We start from the raw sequence: 26,525 nt of genomic DNA, 5'->3' as shown, positions 1-26,525 counted from the left end.
CCATATTTGCTTTCTGCAAGTTTCTTGAGTCTCTCAGAAATATATGGTACTGGCCCTTAACAAGGACAGGATATTGGAGTAGATATAATTTGAATCTGAACAAGAATGGCCATTCCTATCCACTGATGATGTTAGTGGGAAGGTTTACATAGAGATCAGTAGTAGAATATGGTCTTTATGTACTAACTAAACTTAGTTAGGAACTCGTTAAATGCCTTATAGTCAAGTTCAGCATTTGTCAGTCAGAAAATATTCTGGAAAGGATTCAGGGATCATAGTAGGGATGTTAGATAGCATATAATGTATTAGTTGTGTAATTGTACAAAATATTATTGGTTGCATGACGATTCCGTAGACCCTGGGGGCAGTGTTGGCAGCCAGTGTCCCACTCCCAGGAGCCCTCTTCCACCTCATGCTGCTGTCTCTAACACAGGCAGCAACGTGGGGTGGTAGGCGGGAGCTGGTCCACAAGGGGAGCTGTTTAAAAACCAGCTTCCTGCGCAGCCTGGTTCCACCTGTCGCCCTGCGATGCTGCCTCTAATACAGAGGCAGCAGTGCGGGGCTGCAGTAGCTCCTGTCCTTGGAGTTCCAAGCGCCCCGCTGACAGAGGCTGTTCTGCAGCAGCTCCCGGCTGTGGAGGGTCCAACTTCCCCATGGACAGAGGCTTCTCCAGCATGCTTATGGTGCAATAGTGATGAGAACTGGTCTAATTTTTTGGACTGAAATAATTTCCTGTCAAAATGTGTTCCATGAACTCTTTGCTATGGACCTTTCTGGGAATGGTCAATAGCCAATATAAACTGAGAGTTTCATTCTCCAGCCCTCACTTGGTCGTCAATTGCCTGTAATGGAGCACTGAGCATATGGCTGTGTATATTTGTTGACTAATAACTAGAAATAATGGGTCAAACCTATCTATATTAATGTTAGGCAAAGTAGTTTGGGGATTTCCCAGCGCTCCCCACTCCCATTCTCCATCCATTGTATAGTAGTTTAACTAAATTAGTGAAATTGAAGCCAGAGTGATTATATTGCATTATCTTGACAAAATATGCGGAAATTTGAGAATTTTAAATATCGTATGCAGAACTTTTTTCTGCTGCTGCTGTAGAATTTTTAATTTTTTGGCACAGAATTTACCCAGAAGTAACATGCACTCCCAGTGTGATGCTGTGACAAGAAATATGATCTTTTGATGTATAAATGGGGGAGTAGTGAATAAGAGCAGAGAAGTGATTTTTACCTTTGGTGAGACAGATTCTAAAATACTGTCTTCACTTCTGGTGTCTGCATTTTAAAATGGACAGAAATTTGGAGAGGGTTCACAAAAGAGTCCCTATATGATTTGAGGGCTAGAGAAAATGCCTTATAATAATCCCTCAAATAGCTCAATCTGTTTAGTTCATCAAAAAGAAGACTGAGATGTGATTTGATTATGGTGTGTAAGAACATGCACAGTGGGAAAAATACCAGGTACTAAAGGGCTCTTTAATCTAGAAGAGAAAGGCATAATAAGAACCAATGAATCTGGAAGCCAAAGCCATACCAATTCAATTAGAAATAAAGCACAAGTTTTTAACAATGAGGGTAAATAACCCTTGGAACAAACTGCCAAGGGAAATGAAGAATACTTTGCCATAAGAACTGCCATATTAGATCAGACCAGTGCTCCCTCTATCGTGGTATCCTCTCTCCCTACAAGTGGGCTAGCCGTGTTAGTTAGAATCTGCAAAAGCAATGAGGAGTCCTGTGTCACCTTATAGACCAATGGTCCCCAAACTTTCTGGCATCATGCCCCCCCTTTTGATTTTTGAGAAACCCTTCTCCCTCCCCCCCCCCCAAAAATAGCAGCAAAACTTGGGATGGGATTGACAGCGGTGTGTGGGGCTGGATTGCCTCGTGCCCCCCTGGAATTTCTTTATGCCCCGAAGTTTGGGAACCCATGTTATAGACTAACAGATTTATTGTAGCCTAAGCTTTTGTAGGCAAACACCCACTTCATCAGTGACCCAATGACCCAAACCAGAGCTTTAGGGGAGTGAATAGAACAGAGCACTAGGAGAATTGACATTCAGAGATCATGGGTCACCCTGAGCGTGTGATTGAATCCCTGAGGCTACGTCTACACTGGCCCCTTTTCCGAAAGGGGCATGCTAATTTTACAGGTCGTAATAGGGAAATCCGCGGGGGATTTAAATATCCCCCGCGCCATTTAAATAAAAATGTCCGCCGCTTTTTTCCGGCTTTTAGAAAAGCCGGAAAAGAGCGTCTACACTGGCCCCGATCCTCCGGAAAAAAGCCCTTTGAAGTAGGAATAAGAGATCCTCCGGAAAAGGGCTTTTTTCCGGAGGATCGGGGCCAGTGTAGACGCTCTTTTCCGGCTTTTCTAAAAGCCGGAAAAAAGCGGCGGACATTTTTATTTAAATGGCGCGGGGGCTATTTAAATCCCCCGCGGATTTCCCTATTGCGACCTGTAAAATTAGCATGCCCCTTTCGGAAAAGGGGCCAGTGTAGATGTAGCCTGATGGTCTTGGCAAAAAGTATTTGCTGGGCGTATGCCCCATGAACTTACCAAGTTCTATTGTTAATCAATTATGTTGCTGGCCATCAGAGCATCCCATGGCAAGGAGCTCCACAGGAGTGTTGAGTGAAGATATGTTGATTATATTTAACCTGCTGTGTATTAATTTCATCGGATGACTCCAAGATTGTGTATTGTGGCAAAAATTTTCCACACCATTTCTTACACCTATATCATAGTCTCCTTGAGTCTTCTCATTTATCTTTTCGAAGCTGCATAGTTCTTCTTTTAGTCTCTCCACATTTGGAAGTCATTCTGTACATTTGATCTCCTTTGGCAAGGTTCGGAGAAGAGAGACAGTTTCCACTATCTGCTTTTTTGTAATGGGGCAACCAGCAATGGACACCCTAGTCAAGATGTGGGCTCACCATGGATTTATATAATGGCGTTGTTAGCTGAATCTTTATTTTCTATCCATTTAATATCTTTCAGTCAAGATAGGCTGCCTTTCTGGAAGATAGCTGCTTTAGTCAAGCACAATGTACTCAGCTTACTATAGGGCAAATGGGTAAAAATTAATGGCTTTTGTAATTCATTAAGCATGTTCAGGGGTAGGTAATTGACTGATTGTGTAGTCAATATAATTTGTATTGACTACAAGATTAGTAAATAAGGGAAGGCACTCAGTCCGAGCTTGTCCCAGTCCAGGAGCTACCCCCACTACGGCTCTGCAGTTTAAATGTTGCAGGAGCTGGGCATGCAAGCAGCCTGGTTCCTACTACATTTAAACTGCAGAGGCACAGCGAAGGAGATCCCAGACTGCATGAGCTGGGACAGAATCGGGACAGCTGCAGCTCTGCATTTTAAATGTAGTCAGTGTCACCTGGCTGAGAGGACAGGAGGAGGCTGAGAGCAGGGATAGCTATGCTTCACAGTGACCATTGGGAGTGGCGAGTACGGGGGACAGTTATACTTCAGAGTGACTGCAGGGGGACAGCCCCCCCCAGGAAGAGATTGACCAGCTGGGGCCAGAGCTCTCAATATTGCTGGACACTGGCCATGGGTAAGTGGTTCTCCTGCCCCAAACCCCGGGCCCTTGGCTGCAATGCTGGAGGGGTGGCCTCGGCTGCAGTCCTTCTCTCCCCCCCCCCCCCCAAGGAGCTGCAGGCTGAGGGGAGGGGTGACCTGTACAGCCCTATCTCCACAGAGTAGATGCAGGCCTAGGGGAACCAGTGAATGCAGCCCTGGCCCTACGCCTGTAGCAGGCGTGGTATGGATGGGGTTGGACTTACGTGATCCTGGTCATTCCCCCCTACCCCCGAGGGAATGCAGGATGGGGGCGGGGGCTGGAGAGCCATGCAGCACCTTTCTCCCCAGGAAAAGGGGGTGTGGGGCAGATAGCATGCTTACTTGCAGCCCTTCTTCCCCCCCCCCCCCCCCCCCCCCCCCCGCCCCCGGGAAAGAGCCAAGAGCCGGATAATGCAACTTTGGCTCTCCTTCTCCTTCTTACCAATTGAGGAATTGCTATCTGCAACTGGGCAGCATGCCTCCCCCTCTTCCTCCCCAGGAGGAGCTGCCAGCCAGGCAATGTGACCCTGGGCAGCCAAGGGAGCCGCTGTTGCTGTAGCAGCGCTGCCCTCACTGCCAAGGGCAAAACCTTCTAGACTTCCCAGACCTCAGCCCTGACTCCTTCCTCTGCTCCCCTCTGCTCACGACCTCTGTCCTGAACCTCCACAAGGACCCAAGCAATGCTGGGTAAATCCTCTAGTCATAATATAAAGACAGTAATCCCTAAAACCACAATATGAACACCACAGTTACGAATAGACCTGTCAACCACACGTCTCAGTTGGAACTGGATTTAGGCAATGAAGCAGAAACCAAAAAAAATAGTGTATAATAAAGTACTGGGTTAAATATAATCTTCTGGAATATAAAGGGAAAGTTTAAATAGACTCAAGAAGGTAAGAGAACTTTCATTGCTTATTTCAGTTCAGATGGTTAAAAGCAGAATTTTTCTTCTGCATAATAGTATTTCAAAGCTGTATTAAGTCAGTTTAGTTGTAAACTTTTGAAAGAACAACCATAATGTTTTGTTCAGAGTTACAAACAACCTCCATTCATTGAGGTTCTTCTGTACATAACAATAAGAATCTGTCTCTTCCTATATTAAATTATTTTCTTTTGATGTCTACACTTTAAACTATCATCTGTGAAAAGGGCTACCTTATTCCTCAGTTTTTGTGGTTTGTTTTGTTTTTGATTAAGTCTGTCACTCTAAGTATTTTTAATGCATGTTATAATGTCACAGTTTTAATCTCTAATATCTGGTGATATAGCAAGACTAGAAAGAATGCCTTATACGAATGAAACTGGGGCCAGTTTTTTACCTCATGGGATAACTGAGATACGCAGTTTACACAATCATGTAAATACAAAATATTTGCTGAATAAGACCTCTTTTGATATTTCAAACAGATTTTATCAAATGGAAGTAATGAGTTAACTAACATATGTTAAAGTGCATTGCCAGTTAGCAGTGGAAGAATACAATCTCACGGTAGAATCATAAAAACATTTTAATCAATGTCCCTGTAAAAGTTTACCATTTACATCTGTTCTCATGTAGAGTTGCCCTCTTGTATTTTTTCCTCTTTACATCAAAATCCATGTTTAATTGTTAATTTTCATTTTAACAGGTAGAGAGAATTGTTGACAAAAGGAAAAACAAGAAGGGAAAAATCGAATATTTAGTGCGATGGAAAGGATACGAAAGTGAAGATGACACCTGGGAACCTGAACAGCATCTTGTAAATTGTGAGGAATATATACATGAATTTAATAGACATCACAATGAAAAGCAGAAAGAAAGCACATTAACCAGGACAAACAGGACCTCTCCAAATAATGCCAGAAAACAAATTTCTAGATCTACTAATAGCTCTTTTTCAAAGACGTCACCTAAATCTTTAGTGATTGGCAAAGACCAGGAGTCAAAAAATAATCAATTGTTTACTTCTACCCAGAAGTTCCGGAAAAACAATTCACCATCTCTTTCTGGTAGGAAAAATATGGACCTTGCAAAATCAGGTATTAAAATCCTTGTTCCCAAAAGTCCTATTAAAAGCCGGACAGCAGTTGATGACTTTCAGAATGAAAGCCCTGACAAATTGGACCACATAGAACAGGATCAAGAAGACTCTGTAGCACCAGAAGTGGCAGCAGAAAAACCACTGGGAGCTTTATTAGTCCCTGGTGCAGAGCGTGCCAGGATGGGGAGCCGGCCAAGAATACATCCATTAGTGCCACAGCTACCAGTGCCAGTAACAGCCACAATTGCATCGGCATTAACAATAAATGGAAAAGGTAGGTGTATAAGTTTGACATTTTTATATAGATTAGTCTTTTGGCTGGACTCTTATTATTTGTCACATGCTACCAGTTACTTGTTCAGCTCACCTGTGTGACTAGTATATGGATTTGAGGGAATAACCGCTGTACTAAACCAAATCTGGAGATACAGCGTTTGTGATTATTTCAAAATAACTATGACATCAGAAGCCTTTGAGAAGTTTGCCAGCTTGTGCTTTCTTCACTGAATTCCATTGGCATTTGTGTTTTAAAAATCAACATAAGATACATCTGTGTTTGACTTGACATCAGTGTACCATTCCCAAAGATTACATCATTGCTTTAAATTTCATCATGAATTCTAGGAATAGAAGTGGTGGAAATAGTCACATAATTTTAAGTAATGGTTCTTTAGAATGGTTCTCTCTTTTGGTTTACATAACTTCTGCTTAACTGTTGCTTAGTATAAAGCCATCAGAGTTGTATGGTTTAAATAATAATATTCTTATGGTTGATTTCTGCACAAAGTTGATCTGATTGGCCAGATATATACAGTTTCTTCTTGGACTGAGTTCTGTCTTGCACTTTGATTTAATTTTATCAGTATTTGGCTGTGTATAACTCACTTTACGTTAAGTTCATTTAGAGAAAAGACAAAATTTAATATTTTAGTGACCAACTATGACTGTATTCAAGTGGTTTTATAAATCTTGCATTACCAACAAAGGACAAATGGCTTTTTAATAATTGAAAAAGGGAAAGAATACACCATACAACTGTAAACATATTGAGATTATTCTGTACAATTGTAAATATTCTTGTGAATGCACTCTTAGGACTACATTTTCAAAAGTGTAAAATTGCATCCGCAGAGGCCAAAATCTTTAGGTGTATTATTGAGGCAGGAGGGGTAGCAAAAATATTTTGGAAACTAAGGATTGGGCCTCCCAAAAGTAACTGGTACAGGCAAAACAGACGTATATAAGAGTGTTATGTGGACTTTGCATCTGCCTGTAGCATACATACTTTGTTGGTCTATTGAGATTTTTAGAAAACCCAGCCTCTAATAGGAAACTTTGTAAAGCAGTGAGGAACCCATTCTGGGAGCTGCAGTGTCAAATCACAAACTAATCCACTGTGCTTCAAATGAACTAGGGAACCTTTGTCATGCACATTTTGGTGACAGAACCATCTCTTATGAATGTGAACCACAAAGGATGCAAACAGAAACTGGAGATAAACATAAGAGACTGTAATGTATGAAACGTACTGTCAATAAGTCACTGGTGTAGATGAATTAGAGCAGGCTTGGGCAAAATATGGCTGGCCTGCAAATGCTGCAGGCAGCCCCAGGCAAGCTCCCTGCTTGCCTCACGCCACCTGCACACTGTTCAGCAACAGGACTGCGAGGCGCTTTTTCTTTAAAAACTCTTAAGACTGGAGGGGAGGGGAAAAGCCATCTTAGTCTGTATCTGCAAATATGAGAAGTCTTGTGGTACCTTAAAGACTAACAGATTGATTTGGGAAAGCTTATGCCCAAATAAATCTGTTCCTCCTTAAAGTGCCACAGAAGTCCTCATTGCATTGGCAGTAGAGGGGAGAGTATACTGCTTCCAGTAGAAGTGAAGGAGAGGAGAATTGCGTGAAGTCTCACAGGAATAGAAATGAAGGATGCTTTAGTCATGTAGAGGATAAATGGTATTTTCCATATACCTATATAATGTGGCACTGTGTTCCTCATTGCTATAGTGCATTTCAGAAGATGTAGATAAGCTGTCCATGCAATCAACATACATCTTTATAGGAATGTCTTCGGAAACCTGCCTCTTAAGGCTTAGCATTGTGGCGCATGTTCTTACTCTCCTCTGTTTCTTCATAGGTGAAGATACAAATAGGATGAAAAGGGTGGGGGGAAGGAATGTTGTCAGCAGGACTAAACTGTGCAATGTTTTCAAAACAACGTATTATAAAAGGTGGGCGGGAATTTTTCAACAAAACTTTTTTTTTTTTTTTTTTTTTTGGAAAATGCCAGATCATTGAAACTGTGGGTTGACTCTCTTTTTAACAAATATATCTAGTTTAAAAAAGTATTTTGGAAAAAAAGTTGAAAATTTGTCAGAATGAGATGTTTTGAAAATGTCAAAACAAAATATTTGACTTTCAGTTCAAAACTACTTTGGTTTTAAAATTTAAGCTAACTATAATAACAAATCAATAGGCTGAAATCAAAATAAATTATAATATTAAATCACTAGGTTGCTATGAAAATAAAATATTTCAAAATTATGGAAGCAAAAGATTTTGATTGATTCATAACAAAATAAGGTTGTCAGATGATCATTTCATGAACATCGTCAAGATTTCGACCTTCTGGGATAGGAAAACCATTTACCTCCTCCTCTACTTATCTGATATACAATGAGACTGCACATCTTGAAACAAAGCATGAGCAGAGAAAATCCAAAGCCCTAGATGATTATGATGATTCTTAATAATAATAATAATAATAATAATAATATAATAATAATTAATCATAATAATTTATTTGTATTACTGATGCACTCGGATCACTAGTCATTGACCAGGAAGTCACTGTGCTAGGCGATGTACAAACACAGAACCAAAAGTGGTCCCTTTGCCAAAGAGCTTACAATCTAAGAATTTGGCAAGAGATGACAGATGGATACAGACAAATGTGGGAGTGTGGGGAAAGAATGGGACAATATTGGTCAGCACGATAGATAATGATCTTTGAACTTAGCTCTAGTCAAGTTTTCTGTAGACATCGACAAAATTTTTGGAGGAATTTGAAGGATAATGCAGTATCAGTGGGGGGTGTTTATGGACAGTTCATTACAAGCAAGAGGGATACAATGTGAGAGGGCATGATGCATGTTTGAAAATGTGATAAATGGAGACTGGCATTGTGGGCTGATCTGAGGCTGGAATTAACGTCTCTGTAGCAAGTGAGAGATTATGGGTATGGTAGGAAATAGGGATGTGAAGTGACTGGTTGAATAGTTGACTACCTGGTAAGCCTAGGCTTATCAGGTAGTTAAGTCACTACTCGACTACTCCTTCTGTATCAGAGGCAGCGAGTGGCAGGGGTAGCAGGAGCAGGTGCTGGGGGGAGCTGGCTTAATAGCGCCATGCAGCGCTTCCGTTTTGAAATGTACAAGAGCCCCAAGGTGGAATGCCGCTGCTGTGCCCCTGATCCCTTCCACGGAGCTGGAGCTGGGGGGACCTGGCTTTTAAGCCAGCTCCCCCCCCAGCACCACCTCCCCTTGCTGCCTCTTTCTGATAAGCTTTTGCTTATTGGATAGTCGACTAGTTGCTTACATCCCTACATCTGGTACGAGTTGGGACTGAACATTCCCGGGTCCCAGACCTACTGCTGCGGCTCTGCCTTTTAATGTAGTAAGAGCTGGGTGACTGTTACTACATTTAAAAGGCAGAGGTACAGCAAACCGGGACCAGGCGCAAGCCAGGACTGCTCAGTTCCAGCTTGTGCTGGGTCTGGGATAGGGATGTTAAATTTCGATTAATTAACTAATTGAATAGTTGATGGGATTCACCAGGTCCCAGGGTTCAGGCAGGCCTCGGGGGTTGGAGCTAGGCCTTCAGCTCAGGCTGGTCCTCTGAATCGCCAGGCACCAGTAGAGCCTTGGGTTCCTCTAGGTCAGGGGGTAGCCCTGCTGGCCGGCTTGGCCAGGCCTCAGTGACCTAGGCAGGGAAGCCTTCACTGGCCTGAGGGAAGGCAGCTGTGGGAGGCCCGGGCCAGGTCTCAGCCTCGTCAGCCAGGAGCTCTGGGCAGGCCTCTGTCTCCCTCAGAGGCTGGGCCCCAACTGAGATCCCTGGCACAGTTCTTATAGCCCTGGCCACGCCCCTTAGCTTCCTGTCAGGTGAGGGGGCGGGGCTAGGGTGTGCACAAAATGGCTCCCAGGGGGGTGTGAACATGAAGTTCTCTTTCAGGGGAGGTGTGAAGGTAAAAAGGTTAAGAACCCCTGCTATAGAGAGTCACCCAATCCAGGCTGACAGGCTTGTGCTAGTGGGGCTTGAGCAAGCATGCTAAAGATAGCAATGTGGACTTTGTGGCTCAGGCTCTAAAGGCCACCAAACACCTTAGACTTGATAGCCTAAGCTTTAGCTCAAGGTATCAGGTCTACACTGGTTAGAGACATTGTTAGAGACCTAGCTTGAACCTAGCCTGCAGTGTAAGCATACATTACTTTGGTTGCAGTTTTCAGTACAGAAAGCAATTTTAGCTTTATTTTTTCTGGTCAATAACACTAAGATAAAGAAAATGCTATCAAACCCAGGCCTTGAAGGTAGACCACTACAACCAACCAGCCTATGCTTCTACTGCAAGACACCTTTTTGTACAGTGAGAAAAGTGGGAGCTTGAATCTTCTCGCACAGTACTAAACCAAAATATTCAGAGGCATAGCTTGCGTGTCAGTTATGACACAAAATTGAACAGGTTGGTTATCAGTGCATATTCCAACTAGTTGTCTGTTACAAAAATCTGGGTGTGCTGAGTCTAAAGCATGCAGGAATTATACATGGAGTTAGCAGCTTTTCACCTTCCTATAGATAAGTATGTGTACAGAATATAAAAGCCTCATTTTAACAATACACGCCTCTTACTGCAAGGGGTTGTTTTCCCAAAAAAATGCTGAGCATTTTTTAAATAGTGTGTGATTCAAATAATTTTAAGTCTCTGGTATGTTCTTTAATATCGCTTGTCCCTGAAGTATCTCATTGTCCTATTTCCATGTTGAGTGAAAATGGCAAGGCTTGTGGTGGTATTAATGTAAGGTTGTAGCAACACAGTAGTAAGAAATGGGAAAGTGCTAGTATGAGGTGTTAAGCAGGATTCACAACCTTAAAGGCTGAGAGGAACTGCATCCCGCCAGTCAAGCACTTATAAACTGGCGCAGATTAGCAATGTTAAAATAAGTTTATTTTTGTAAATGCTTAACCACTGAAATTTTTAGTGGGTACATGTTTACACATGGGTGGCAGGAGGCGGTGCTCTTGGGCAACTTATTGGTTAACTGTGTATACAGGTATATGTTAACATCCCTAGTGAAGATCAGTCATGGACTATGTGGCATTGCCTTGATTGATTCCACACTAGAGTTGGTCCATCCAGAGATGTCATGCTCACGAGGGGTTACATCACCGGCTTTAGTATCTATGACTGTAGCAGAAAGCTTCAAATTATGAATCATCTGCTTGAGATGCCAGCGTTTTGATCATGAAGCCTCTTCCAGTGACTGAGCCCAGTAAAATACTTGGACAATCATATGTGCACGAATGTGGAAGGGAACAGTATAAGGACAGGATAAGAAGGTTACATTTAATTAAAAAAAACCTTGGAAGTCAAAATACTGCATGTTAATTTGGGATTTATCCAGCTATCTAGGACATAAGCCAGTTATATTTACAGTAGGCAGAAAAATCAGCTGCTGCTAACGGTTCACAACATGACTATCACAGAATCAAATAAGACAACATCAGTTTCCCTTTTTCCTGATTCTTATAAATCTGGAGCTCAAAAGAGAGAGACTTTTGAGTTGAGAATTTTATATACATAATTTTTATCTCTACAAGTGTCTCGATTTTGTAGGAAACAATATAGTTATGATGAAGTACAAAGACATAAAATTACCATGAAGAAAGTAATTTTCTCAAAGCTTGAGTAACCTTGGCTACATCAGCAAATAACTGGGTTCTTTACTCTTTATAAAGAATTACAGGCAGTCCCCTGGTTACGTACAAGATAGGGACTTTAGGTTTGTTCTTAAGTTGAATCTGTATGTAAGTCGGAACTGGCGTCCAGATTCAGCAGCTGCTGAAACTGACCGCCAGTTCTCACTTACATACAGATTCAACTTAAGAACCCCAAGTCCCCAAGTCAGCTGCTGCTGAAACTGATCAGCGGCTGATTCCAGGAAGCCCCGGGCAGAGCAACTGTGCCTCGGGCTTCCTGTAGTCAGCGCTGGTCAGTTTCAGCAGCGGCTGACTTGGGGACGCCTGGGGCAGAACAGCTGGGGTGCTGCTGGGTTGCTCCAGTAGTGCAGCTCCTCGGCGCTACTGGACCAACCCAGCAGCACCCCAGCTGCTCTGCCCCAGGCGTCCTGATTCAGCCGCTGCTGAAACTGACCAGTAGCGGCTGAATCAGGACGCCTGGGGCAGAGCAGCTGGGGTGCTGCCAGGTTAGTCCAGTAGTGCCCAGAGCGGCGCTGCGGGACCAACCGGCAGCGCCCCAGCTGCTCTGCCCCAGGGTCCACAACAAAAGCCTGGTCTGCTGGGCGGGGGCACACTAGCTGTGCCCGCCCCCCCCCCCCCCCAGCAGACCAGGGACACGGGGAGCAAAGCCGCAGTGGCGGGGTGCCGCGCCTCTGAGGCTGTGCTCTGGCGCGGGACCCACTGCCGCGGCGGGTTTGCTCCCGGTGTCCCTGGTCTGCTGCTGCTGCTCTGGCAAAGCCTCAGAAGCGCAGGAACCCGCCGCGGCTGCGGGTTTGCTCCCGATGCCCCTGGTCTGCTGGAGACGGTCCCCAGCAGACCAGGGGCACCGGGAGCAGCTTTTCTTGCCCCGGAGGTCGAGGTGGCTGACCGCTGCCTGTGAGCTCCGGGGCGAGAAAGCCCCGTTCGTAAGTGCGGATGCAACGTAAGTCGGATACGCGTAAGTCGGGGACTGCCTGTAGTTGAAAATGCAGAAAATCATCTAAAAATATTAATAAACTTTAACTAGTATTTTATTGTTTAAAAGTGTTATTAAAACTGTGATTAATCAGAACTGCTTTCTTAATTTAATTTCTTAATTATTTGAAATAATTTTGATTAATAGCTCTCATTTACATATACAGACACAATTAAAAGGGACAATTCTTTAATAATACATTGTTCTTCAATACGCTGTTCTTCAAAGCAATCTACTATTTTGAGTTTTAAGCTACTTGGCAAAAGAAACAAACAAGCAAACATAGAAAACCCAAACAAAAGAACACTCTGCAATCTCCTGTACTTCAAGGTAAAAAAAAAAAATGCAGTATTGTTTAAAGCCCCATTACTTTTAGCTTCATTACATTAAATTCTCTTCCTTACATTAATTTAAGAAGGAAAAAACGGCTTCTGGTCTCTCCATTTAGGGTTGATTTACTCTAAAGAGATGCTTATAATTCAGGATAATTTTTTCTGTGAGGAAAATTTACCACATGTGCCCATCAAAATACATTTCTTCTAAATATTGAATAACTATTGAGTTAGTATACAGCTGGTCCCTGAGTTGTGAACGGTTGACTTACGACCGATCGCAGTTACAACAGATGCTGTTGTAAATGGCGGACCCTGAGTTACGAACGTGATCCGCACTTACGAACAGCGCGATCATGTAATTCTGTGGGGTCCGACTTACGAACGAACAGAGTTCTGACTAATTGCTTGGTCCGTAACCAGTTCGTAAGTTGGGAAGAGGCTGTATATGGATTTACACTAATCTTTTCATAGATAAGATTGGAACCAGCTTCTCATTATTAATCTGTTTTTGTCCCGTGGTTGTATTCATCAAAAAAAAAAAAAAAAAATTCTCTGCATTTGAAATTTAGTATGTCCTTTTCCCAAAGAATGATATGTGAATTTTAGGCCCTCCTCCAATCTGAAGTGAATCTATTCATAGGCATTTTCATGGTATGACGCTAATAACAAAAGGGTTGGGGAAAGAAAGTGGTCATCTTTGCATTTTAAAAATCTTATGATGCTTTTTTGTTGGATCATCTTTCACTGATACTTGCTTATATTAGACCAGAGGTGGGCAATCATTTTTAACAGTGGGTCCCTCCAAGATTTGGTAAGTGGTTACGGGCTACACTTCCGTGGAGGAAGTATGGGGTCTGGGACAGCAGGTGGGGTGTAGAAGGGAGCTTGGGATAGAGGACTGGGGTGCAGGAGGGTATGTGGGGTCTGAGAGAGAGTTTTGGTGAAGGAGGGGGTTATAATCTGTGGCAGGGGATTGGGGTGCAGGGTCCAGGAGGAGTTATGGGTGTAAGAGAGGATTCTCGCCTAGAAAAGGGGTGTACAAGGGCGTGCAGATTCTGGGAGGGAGTTGTGACTGGGGAAAAGGGGTGCAGAGGGTTTGGGGTGGTGACATTGGTCAGGGAATGGGGTGCAGGGTCAGGGAGGAGTATGTGTGCAGGAAAGGATTCTGGCCTGACAGAGGGGTGCAAGGTCTGGGAGGGAGTTGTGACCTGGAAGAGGTGGGGAGAAGGGATATATATAGGGTTTGAGTAGTGGCTTGGGGCAGGTAATTTAGGAGGAAACAGGGTGGGTGCCAGAGGCAGACTGTGGCTGGGAGGCGCTTACCTAGGCAACCCCCAGCCAGCAGCTCTGCAGACTCTGTGCCTTTGTGCTGGGTTGGATGCTCCACATGGCTCAGCTCCAGCACATGCAGGGATGGGGAGAGTGCGGAGGCTTCGTTTGCTGCCTCTGCCATTAGCAAAATTTCTCAGCTCCTATTGGCTGGAAACTGGCCAATGGGAGCATGGGGATTTTCCTAGGGAACAGGAACAGCATGCAAAGCTTTCTCTTTCCTGCCCAGCTTGCAGAGCAATTAGCAGCCTGCTGTCTAACGTGGCTGCCCCTGCTCTGTAGTAAGGGTGCTCGCGAGGTGGCCATTTCTTGCACACCCCTGTATTAGACTTTTTTTAGGAGCCGATAAAAGTTCCATGCATAGGCTTAATTTGCAAAGCCTAGAGTGTTCAGATTAAGAGTTAATCTCTTGGAGTTTTTGTAATGTTTAGAAACCTGCCTTCAAGTTCCAACACTAGATAAATATAGTCAAATGTCCAACTCCCCTCCCACCCCAATTCAGTCAGACTTCAGAGTGCTGGGTTTTGTGAAATTCATTTGCCATTGAACCCTACTATACTTTATTAAAAGATGTTCATAAACCCCTACAGAGTCTACAAACTCAGATTTGGCAGAGTATGCAGGCTTTAGGTGTTTTGAAGATCTGGTAGATTTCAGACTGTCAGATTTCTCAGTTGCATACCATGCTTTGACTCATAACAGCAATGTGATCCTACACTGGGCACATCTGCCCTGAGAAGATTTTCCCTATGTAGGAGTATTCTCTAGTGGCAAGGAGTTGTCATAAATCTGCTTCTGTGGCAGGCCTTACTTCTGTGGATAATATAAGGGTGTATTATGCAGGAGACCTAGGGGTGATGACCTCTGGCAAGGAAGACTAAATTGAGTCACAATTAAAGGAATATGAAAGATTTGTATCCCTTCTAAATGCTTTTTAAAATTTTGCTACTATAACTCTGTCGTGTTTTTTTTTTTTTAATTCAAATAAATACCTGAGCCTTTTTTCAATCCTGTTGAGCTGTTAGCTTTGGCTATATTGTAGCAATGAATGCTAGAGACTAATTGGAAACTATATGGAAAAATATTGCTTTTGTGTGTTTTGAATTTGGCTACTTTTATTTTTTTTGAATGCCCCTTATCCTACTCACTCTTATTTAAAATATAAGTTCCTAATGTACTTTCTCTTTACCATTCATGATAAAATGTTCCTTATTTCTCTCTTTCTTAAAGTAATCTCTCTATATCTATATCTATATCTATATCTATATATATTTTTTCCATACTCCAATAATTCCTGTTGTCATCTCTGATCCATGACTTGCCCTAGATTCTGCAAATATGTTTTAATCTAGGAGTCAGTTCAGAGAGATCTCACACAAGACTAGTGTGGCAAGTGTTCAGTTTCTGAATGCTGTTTAATATTTTTTTTTTTTTTGAGATGGGGTAATCAGAACTGGACACAGTGTTCTAAGTGAGGGTATATCATTAATTTGTTGTCATTATATTTTCAATATTTATTATGGAATCCTAGAAATGTAGGACTAGAAGGCACCTCATTGCTGATCCAGGATTGTACATACCTTAATCTAGACCATCCCTAGGTGTCTAACTTTTAAATTTTATAACACTTAGTGGATGGGGGAAAACAGTCAACTTGATATATCTTGTATTATGTTTGCTTTTTTTGACTGCTGTTGCATATTGAGCTGTCTAGCCATTTTTATGAGTTGATAGTTAATTTAGAGCACAGAACAGTATGAGTAGCTCAAATTATTTCCTCCATTGTGCAGTACTTTCCATTTAACATTGAATTTCATCTTCCATTATATTCCTTACCCACCTAGCTTGGTTTAGTTCTTCTAAATTTTTGAACAATGTTCTCCAAGCTTAAGTAACCTAAGTAATGCTGACCTCAATGAGTTGACCTTGTGGTAAAACTGTGAATGCCTTCTCTTCGCTGTATTTTCAGTTAATGATAGTTTGCATGTGTTAGCTACCCTGAAGAAAAAACACACATTTTTAGAAGTGACTACAAAGCATGAATTGTGACATGTAGATTTATCGCATATACAGACATTTTTAAAAATAAAATTAGAATTTGCAGAACACACTAACGTTTCTGGATAGATTAAAGTCACAGAACTTATTTATGATGTTAGGTCAGTGTATCATGATTTTGTCATGCCTTTTGCTTCACGGAGTCATTTGCCATCTCATCAGATAAAATGTTCAGAGGACAGCAGCCCGTTTCCTGTGGGCTGAGCAGGAAGTATAAACATTACAGGTTAATAAAGAATAGTTTCCTTAGGTTCTGCTAAGCAAAAATATCTCACCAGCCATCTATAAAATGTAAATCAATTTAAATGTGTTTAAAACTATTATTGTACCATTTGTTTTATAACCACTTGCTTGTGGTTGTTTTTCCACAGTTACAATGTTTAGTTCGAGTAAAAATACCTGTATTCATTTTTATGGAAAAGGTAGGCAGCTTTTCCTCAGCTTCTTTGTACTCAAATATGACGTGAGAGTCTGAATAGATTTTCTTTATATCTTCCATTGCTATTCACTATGTGGCTGAGTCCATCCACAGATAATTTAACCCTAGAAGATTGAATTTGCAACCTCTGCAGTTTGTCCTAAATAACTTTATTCATAGTTTTTTTCCCGTCAAATAAATATTTTGATTCCCATTCCACTATGCATGGTTTTGGGCATAGGTGTAAGCTTCTAAGTACCTCATTCACATACAAGTATCAGGATGCAATTTTTAAAAAATTATCGAAGTGTCTTCTACAAAGTATGTTGTAATCTTATTTATGATTAATCTGGATTTGGTAATGTCCAGGTGTCCAGTAATCTGAGGAAGGCAAATGGGTTTTAGGAAAGCAAGTAAATGGCAGAGATTTTCAGTGATGTTGATAAATTAACACTTCCTGAGAGCTATTTTAGTTTTTACTTTACAGAGATTGTTACAGGAATTTGTCTGCTATAAAAACATGTATCTTTGGGAAGAGCAAGCCATTCTAGACTGAATGGAGCCAAACAGGTATTCCACTATTGATAGCTAGAGCCCTGCCGGATACAAAGTTTGTATCTGTATTTGATCTGTGATCAGTAAACATAAATCCATAGATGTGGCTATCCATGGGTGAAAGTGAATATCAGCAGATTTGCAGGGCTGTAGGTATAAAATCTGGATCTAATCAATGCTGAATCTGCTATCATGGTCCATGAATATAAAACGGATATCCCCAGATTTGCAGGGCTCTATTGATAGTTTACCCTACACTATTTCACCAAGGACCCTTATCTTTCCCACTATATTTCATTTTCTATCAATTTCTTCCTTTACAGACTCCTTTGTTTCAACTCTGGGCATTCAGACAGGTTAATATCAATCTAGGAATGTTAGATAATATGTATTTGAATAGTCATGTAATTGCATCATATTTTAGTGGTTACGTGACTATTCAATAGTCCCCGTGGGTGGGGGCATCAGCCAGTGCACTCCTGGCCCCGCTGCTGGGGAGCCCTCTGCCATCCCATGCTGCTGCCTCTATCCGCTCCCCACGCAGACCAGCTCCTGCCTGCCACCCCGCGCTGCTGCCTCTGTCCACGGGGCATCCAAGCTTCCTGCAGACAGAGGCTACTCTGCATCCCGCAGAGAAGCCCCTGTCCTCGGGGAGCTCAGAGCCCTCCCTCCCCCACGGACAGAGGCTGCTGCTGCAGAGCAGCTTTTGTCTGTAGGAAGCTCGGACCTCCCATGGACAGGGGCTGCTGCCATGGAGCAGCCGTTGTCCGTGGGGAGCCTGCCCGCCATGGACAGAGACTGCTCCACGGAATCCTACCCTGCAATCCAGCAAGGGTGTGGCAGGTTGGTTCGCAGAGCCAGCACATATGGAGCTGAAACTATCAGAGGCAGCAGTGTAGGGATGGGAAGCACTGGCTCCCACCTCCCCCTCTCTGGCTCTGATACAGAGGCAGCAAGGTGGGGCGAAATGTGTGTAGACGACAGGATTAATCGATAAGCCCAGGCTTATTGGTTAATTGTGTAGTCGTCTACATGCTCACATCCCTATATCAAACAGCCTGATGGACACATAATAGTCATACAGGGTGTCATCAGGCTTATGACACAATTGATTCCTCAGAATTACATTGAAAGTCAAAATGTTTCAAGTTGACACTGCTTTTCCCATAAGAATCAATGGTATAAAGAGTGATTGGATACTGAACAAAGGCTGGATACACTATTTTCACCACAGTAACAGAGAATTTTTTGTTTCAAATGAATTACAGATGACAAATGTTGCAACATCAATGTATGTACTGTACACTGTGTTTTGTAAATAGCATTCAAATAAACATACAAACTCCCATATGCAAGGTAGGTGGCTGCTCAGAAAGCCAGCAACATAGGCCCAGCAACATAGGCTCAGAATAGCACACTTGGGATGTTAGATATTGTGTAATTGAATAGTCATGTAACCACGTGAAATCTTAGCGTTACGTAACTATTCTATAGTCCCCGGGGATGGGGCTGGCAGTGAGCTTTGGCCCCACTCCCGGGGAACCCCTTGCCACCACAAGCTGCTGCCTCGGAATGAGAGGCAGCAGCCTCTCTCTGCGGGGTTCTGAGCTCTCTGCGGACAGAGGCTGGTTCACAGTAGCATCCCCTGTCCACGGTTATCTGAGAACCCGGCCGACGGGCTGTTACCACAGACCAGCCTCTATCTGCTGCAAGCCCAGGCCACCATGGACAGAGGCTGCTTTATGACAGCCTCTCCCGCCCCTCCCTTCCCCCCCCTCCCTCTGAGGCAGCAGTGCTGGGGCGGGGCAGATGTCAACATGGAACTGGTGTGGGGGGGGGCAGCTTTTAAGCCAGCTCCCCCCAGTAGCAGCTCCAGCCTGCCCCCTCACCCTCCATGATGCTGCCTCTCTGTCAGAGGCAGGGAGGTGGGGGAATAGGTGCATCCAGTGATTGTGGGGAGCCTGCTTAAAGCCAGCTCCTCATCCGTACTGGCTGCTTCTCCCCACCCCATCTCTTGCTGGTTCTGTATCAGAGGCAGCAATGTGGGGGGAGTCCGTATAGTCGACAAGATTAACTGATAAGCCCAGGCATATTGGTTAATCGTGTAGTCGACTACATGTTGACATCTCTATAGCGCACATACTGACCCTAAACCAATCTCTGTTCAAGCTTTCTGACTGGCTGAGCCAGGGACCGGGAGCCAATCAGAAACAAGCAGCAACCTTGCCCCACAACAAGCTATCCTGCTGCCTCAAAGCTAGTCAGAGGCATCCCTTCCAGATTCATACCAGTACAATGCAACCAGGAAGCAAGCAAACTTATGCAAATCAAGTTTCATGAAGGTGAAACAAGCGTTGTAGGGGTGAAATGGGCAGTCAATTCATTTGGCATCTGACATAAGTTGAGAGTCATAAATCCGAGGACTCCCGTAAAACAAACAAGCAAACAAAAATACTACCATATTCTCCCATATTCTCTGCATCCTGTTTTAGGAGTACTTGTAGCACATAAACATTTTTATTGAACATATTACTGTATATGGTTTTCATCTTGAAAGTGACTTATAAAGTATTGAAGTGAATATTAGATTATTTTCTTCTGCAATACTCAGAGGAAAACTTCGGGGTAGAGTGTGGGAGGGGAGAAGAAACGTTAAAATTCACTAGTATGCCTTCCTCCAGTAACTTCCAACCTCTTGGCTTGTTTGAGGAGATGAGGAAATGTGATTATTGTTCTGTCCTTGCTTTTCCCAATTGTGATAGTCTTATCACTAGTTTATTTGCAAGTTCCTCAGGTAGCCATCAGTAGTGGCTGCCTCTCATCTTTGTCAGGGATGAAGTGAGAGGCAGAAAGTGGGAAATGGCTGTTGCTGTTCTTTGGACTTCTCCAATTTATCCGCATCTTTCCAGAACATGGCACAGTACTCTAGTTGAGGCCTTATCGGTGTCTTGCTTGCAACACTCCTGGTAATTCATCCCACAGTGATTTTCATTGTTTTGCAACAGTATTATATTATTGACTCATATTTACTTTGTGATCCACTGTAAGCCCCAAATCCTTTTCTGACGTACTCTTTCATAGGCAGTCATTTCCCATTTTGTGTTTGTGCGATTGTTCCGTCTAAATTCATGTACTTTCCATTTGTCCTTATTGAATTTCATTCTATTTATTTTAGACTAGTTCTCTAGTTTGACGCTTTTGAATTCTAATCTTGTTCTATAAAGTGCTTGTAACCTCTCCCAGCTTGATATCATTCATAAACTTTATAAGTGTACTTTCTATGCCATTATCCAAATCATTTATGAAGGTATTAAATGAAACCAGACCCAGGACCTGCAAGACCCTCTCAATAGCCCTTCCAGCTTGATTGTGAATTTTTAACTACTCACTGAGTGTGATTTTTCCAATCAGTTATACAAGCACCTTATTGTAAGTTCATCTAGGCTATATATCCCTAGTTTGGTTATGAGAAGGTTCATGTGAGACAGTTTCAAAAACCTTACTAAAATCAAGATAAATCTCTTCTACCACTTCCCTCCATCCATAAATCATGAGACCTCTAGCATGTCTTCCACCAAAGTAAACATATGTAACATATTTAGCATGATGCTTTAAGCTGACAGGAGAGAGCTCTTCAATCAATTTAACTCCTGCCTGCATGAGAGGCAGTAGCTATGTCAGCAGAAGAAGCTGACAGACCACTGCCCACACTGGCGCGTATGCCAGTATAATTTATGTCTCTCCAGGGTGTGGATTGTTCAAACCCATAAGCGACATATGTTATACTGAAGTAATTCATAGTGTAAACATAGTCGTAATCACTTAGGCACTTCTGTAAATTTTGCCACAAATCTTTGGTCCTTATTCAGGCAAAACTCTTGATGACACACACATGGGGGTGTTTTGTCAGTATAAAGACTGCTGGATTCACACTATAAATACTTGCCTTTTCTCTATATAAGTTTATTGAGAAAATGGGGAGGGAAGAGGAGAAGTTTGATTGGCTTGTACGTTGATTGAAGTCTTTGCAATGATTGGTGTTAAAATTTTTTAAAGCACAACTTTAAATTGTATTGATTTAATCATTCATTATCTTTATAGTAACTATGGATTCTTTTGTACAAGTCTTGTGGCTGCAGATTTGTTGTATGACATGATTTTGTGATTACAATTTTTGACCATCTTTAATTGTGTAATGTATCACAAATTATTTGAATTAACAGTGAATTAGGTTAGCATGCCTCCATATAAAAATATAAACAAGAGATTGTTAAATTATTGTGAAATATTAGAACTATGCACATGCTTCAGGCTAAAATGATAAAAATACTTGGTGTAAGTGGGAGCTCCTTACAATTTTAATTGTGTTGTATGTGGGTATAATGGTAGGATGACTCACTTGTAGTGCACTGCATTATACTTTCGTGTGATAAATGAATTTCTTTGTATCCACACTCGTGAATATGAGACTTTTTTAAAATTAAAAATAGACTGTTTCCTGCTGGATTTGGTAGATATTACTCCATCTCATGGAAGTGGTAAATGTTTAGTAGGATCAGGAGTGCTTGACTTCCTGAAACCATTTGATTTCTTTTTTAAATTAAGTGTTTAGTCAGTGTATCGTAATAGCAGTTTTTCAGTATGACTATTGTGAATTTGTATATTCCTTTTCTATACTTGGCAATACCTATGGGTTAAAATGACATTAGATAGAATAGGAATAAAATGAAAATTATGTGATAATTATCAACTTTCATGTTCATGCAGCAAAGCAACTTACACTGTTGTATTAATATATACTAGGATAGGTTGGTTTTTTTTAAATTGTCTTTTCAGTTGTACTGGCACAAATGTTAAAGTTGCATTGGTGATAAACACAACTGTAACTAGCCTTAGGTCATGAGATTTGCCTACCAAATTCGTCTTTTAAAGCTGAAACCGTGCTTTTTAAAATGTTAGCACATTTTTTCTTTAACATCCTCTGTACCCTTTGAGATGCTTGGGTATGATTCCTCTCTGCCAGCACATAGTAAGTACATTGAGACTTCTGGGGATGTCATTTCCTACAATCACTTACCTTCTCTATTAGCTGTTTATCTCTTCAGAACATGAAACATTGGAACCCTTTTCAACTGAGGGAAAAGGAACAGAATGGAGGAGAAAGTGGAGAATGTCAGAGGATATTTAGTCACACTCTGGTGTGCAGTTGACTTTGCAGCATCACATGATTCACCTGCAGGCTACCTCTTCCATGCATGAAAGGAAAAATGGAGTAGGCTTCAAAGTGCAACAGGAGTAAACCTGAGAAGTTTTGATGGTATAAAACATGGTCGTTTACAGCTTAGGGATGTAAGCAGCTGGTTGCCTCTCACCCATCCCCGGCTGCCTCTATCAGAGAGAGGCAACAAAGGGGGTGGGGAGCAGGAGCTGGTGCTGATGGGAACCAGTAATGCTGGTTCCCCCCAGCACTGCCTCTGTGGGGGGCAGGGGAGGCAGAGGTACAGTGGGAAATGGTGCAAGCTGGATCTGCTTTAGTGCCTGCTCACCCCATACTCTCTGCAGTGCCCCCTGATATCCCTACTATCTCTATCATAGGCAGCAGGGGGGGAGATAGGGGATGCTGCAGTGAAGCAGTCCCTGTCTGCAGGAGTCCTAGCAGAGGGCTAGGACACCCCCCCCACACACACACACACAGATAGGGGCTGTTGCTGCTAAGCAACTTCTGTCCACAGTGGCTAGGGCTGGCAGCCCTGCCATGAACAGGTGCTAGTGCTGGAACAGTTTCTGTTTGCAGTAGCCAAGGCTGGACATGGACAAGGGCTGCTCTGGCACCAGCCCTTGCTCGTGGTGGACAGGACTGTCCGCCACAAACGGGCTGTTGGGCTCATCGCGAGCCAGGACTGAGCAGTCCTGGCTCATGCTGATCGCTGCACCTCTGCATTTTAAATGCACAGCTGCCAGTCTCTTAGTATGTTTATGCAGAGCCATGGCGCGGTTGGCTCTGGAGCCGGCATGAGCCAGGATTGCTTTGTCCCAGCTCGAGTTGGCTCCTTTGGAGCTACCCCCACTGCGATTAACCAGATAATGGCATTTTAACATCCTTAGTACAGCTGCCTTTGATGCATCATGTAAGGTCTCTGGTCCCACATTCATGGAGTCAACAACTCGTACTGGGGCTAGAGGACCAGGATGTGTCCATGCTACTAGGTTTTTATACGCAAAGTAGGCCTCCACAGTGGGTCCCTCCTTGGGCCACACCACTCTTCCTGGTGGTAGAGCTCTGAGACAGTAATGCTCTGAGAACCTCTCCCTCCCCTCTCTTTTTGGAATGAAATGTTTATCCTGCTTTTAGGAATGTGCCGAAGCTATTTTTGTCTCATACCTCAGTGAAGGTAAATGGTTTATAATACTTTCAGATTCACTCCCTATTTCATAAATTAGTAACTTCAGCATTCTCTAAATTAAGATTTGTTGAGAGTCAGAATATGGGGAAATGCTCCTTCTGCTCAGATTATTTCATGAAGAATAGAGATAGAAATGTAGCCATGTTAGTCTGGTGTAGCTGGAACAAAAAACAGGACTATGTAGCACTTCAAAGACCAACAAGATGGTTTATTAGGCGATGAGCTTTCGTGGGCCAGACCCACTTCCTCAGATCAAATAGTGGAAGAAAATTGTCACAACCATATATACCAAAGGATACAATTAAAAAAAAAAAAAAAAAAAAAAAAAACACGTGAAAAGGACAAATCAAATTTCAGAACAGAAGGGGTATGGGGGGGGGAGGTAAATGTCTATGAGCTAATGATATTAGAGGTGATAATTGGGGAAGCTATCTTTGTAATGGGTAAGATAATTAATGTCTTTGTTTAACCCTAAGCGTAAAGTGTCAAATTTAAGCATGAATGACAGTTCAGAGGATTCTCTTTGAAGTGTGGTCTGAAAAGGTCTTTGAAGCAGGATGCAGGTAATCAAGTCCTTGAGACAGTGTCCTTTCTGGTTGAAATGGCAAGAAACTGTTTTTTCTTTGTGATCCTGTCTAATATCTGTTTTGTGGGCATTGATCTTTTGGCGAAGTGTCTGAGACGTCTGTCCAATGGACACTATGTACAATTTTCTTTCACTATTTGATCTGAGGAAGTGGGTCTGGCCCACGAAAGCTCATCACCTAATAAACCATCTTGTTAGTCTTTGAAGTGCTACATAGTCCTGTTTATTATTTCATGAGTTTGTCGTAGTTGAAAATTTTGTGAATGGATGAATTTCAGCCTGTTAATTTCCATGTAGAACTTTATCCACATTATTTGTCTGGCTTCCTGCTTTAGACCTAAAGAAACAGTACCATATCATCATAAACTGTTGCCCTACAGCAGAAGTCCTTTTCAGTATAAAACTGCATAGTAATGGTTGTGTTTCCTACTGAAATGCCTTAAGCTATGGTTTAGACCCCTGCAGCTACAAAAAGTAAGTGGTATAACAATAGCTATGTTTAGGAAGGTAAGAAACTTAGAGCTTGTGTACACAAGTATTTCATTTGCTGCAAGCTGAGTGTTAAGCCCTTAGTAGCCTGCCAAGCACTAACACTGTAAACCCTGCTGATGCTCACTGACAATTCCTTAATGCACTTCAATCTGGTACATTTTTAAATGGAGTATTATTTTCAAATGGGGCATCTTAAAGATATGGAACTTGTATGTCAGCAGAGTCAATGTGGGCACTTACTATGTAGCAAAGTCATGGACTTTGTTTAAACCCCAGCCTGCAGCAAACAAGACTTTCATGTTTACAAGTGGATAGCATAAAATCATTGCTCAGGCAAACTCGCTAGTAATTTGTTGTCAGTCTTCTACTTTATTTTCTGTTTGGTCTGTCATTCTAAATTTTTTATGTCTGCTGCTGTTGGTTCAAGATACTCATCTGGTTTTAAAGGTTCTGAAATGGCAGTTTATGTAAATTCTAGTAAAAATGTAGTGGGAAAGATAGCTGATGCAGTTAATAGACTGGAACTTTGCAGATGCTTGAGAGAACATTTTAGTGCAAATCCCAGCAAAGGTCACCCAACTGCAATTATGTTTGTCATTCTTCAACTCTTTGACAGATTAAGTTGCATAATGTAGTATAATTTCAAATATTCAATACAAACATGCTATCCACCCTGACGACCACACAGTGCAATTTAGACTTCTCTCTGAGGCTCACTAGAACAGGGGAAAGGCAATGTCGAGTCATTTTTCCTTGAAAAACTGTATGCCCCTGCAATCATGCAATGCAGAGTGGGACTTGTTACACCTTTTAAGAAGGTTCCTGTAAAGGTATCCCAACTCATTGTGGAGATCCAAGATTTATCCTAGCACATGATCTGCACAGGAATACTCATTCTGGTGCTTTTCACGGTTGTAGGCAATTCTAACTGGGCCACCTCTTTTGTGCTCACCATTTCCAGGTCCTATGTAGGTGCACCGTGGTGTGTAAGGTTCCCTTCCCATTTGAGTGCACATGTGGAGACAGAGGCATACTTCTATAAAATGTAAATTTGTTGTGGAGAAGTTTGTTTATTGATAGTTGATATATGTGCACACAATACTGCTGTAATGGATAGGACCCTCTATTATGCATGATGGGGGCAGTAGAGAGAACACATGGAAAATATACAGGATACTGTACAATCTGTTGCTGAATTTTAAAGGTTTTTGAGTAAATGGAATGCTAAAATACAATTATTAAAAAATCCCAGCTTGCTGTAGTCATTCTGCACACTGCTGGGTAAGTAAGCTAAAATGCACTAAAACTCCTTCCAGGCAGTTATATAAAATCAAATAAGTGATGGGCTCTCATTTGTGTTCTTTAGCTTCAAATCTTTAAAGAAACTCCCCTTTGGTCAGTACCATAAGACAAGCTGTCATGACCATGAGGGATGGGCAGCAGCCTGGGGACTAAGGGGTTAACTGTACCTAGCCAGGTAGCAGTCAGCCAATATAAATTCAGATAGGGATTTCAAACTGGGATAAAGGAATTTTTGGTTTTTCCCTCCTTTGTTCCTGGGCAGTTCTTTCTCCAGATACTATGGAGGGACAGACAACATGTCCCTCTCCAAAAAAAGACACTTCACCATCTGTAAGTAGGGCAAAGTCTAATAAATCCATTAGGTTTTATTGTTTTATGGTTTGGGAATGGGAATCTGATGTCTGTGCATTTAAAAATGGGGTTTCCTCTCTTCTGTAACTAAGTTTTGTTCCCATGGGAAAATTC

The 26,525-nt window shown here is 42.3% G+C and overlaps 1 protein-coding gene across 2 annotated transcripts in view; it reads left to right on the top strand.

The window, feature by feature from the left end:
• The window catches only part of CDYL (chromodomain Y like), a 153,954-nt gene that overhangs the window by 65,423 nt on the left and 62,006 nt on the right, over positions 1–26,525 (top strand). The window contains exon 2 of one of the 2 annotated variants that reach the window (XM_075921308.1): positions 5,221–5,887. In XM_075921308.1, coding sequence (XP_075777423.1) covers positions 5,221–5,887 — 667 coding nt within the window. Of the gene's footprint in view, positions 1–5,220; positions 5,888–26,525 lie in introns of those variants that run through there. The other variant, XM_075921309.1, reaches the window with a different exon arrangement.

This window comes from Pelodiscus sinensis, chromosome 2, assembly GCF_049634645.1.
Source record: "Pelodiscus sinensis isolate JC-2024 chromosome 2, ASM4963464v1, whole genome shotgun sequence".
In the NCBI taxonomy this organism is placed as follows: Eukaryota; Metazoa; Chordata; order Testudines; family Trionychidae; genus Pelodiscus; species Pelodiscus sinensis.
This window is presented reverse-complemented; position numbering and strand designations above follow the sequence as displayed.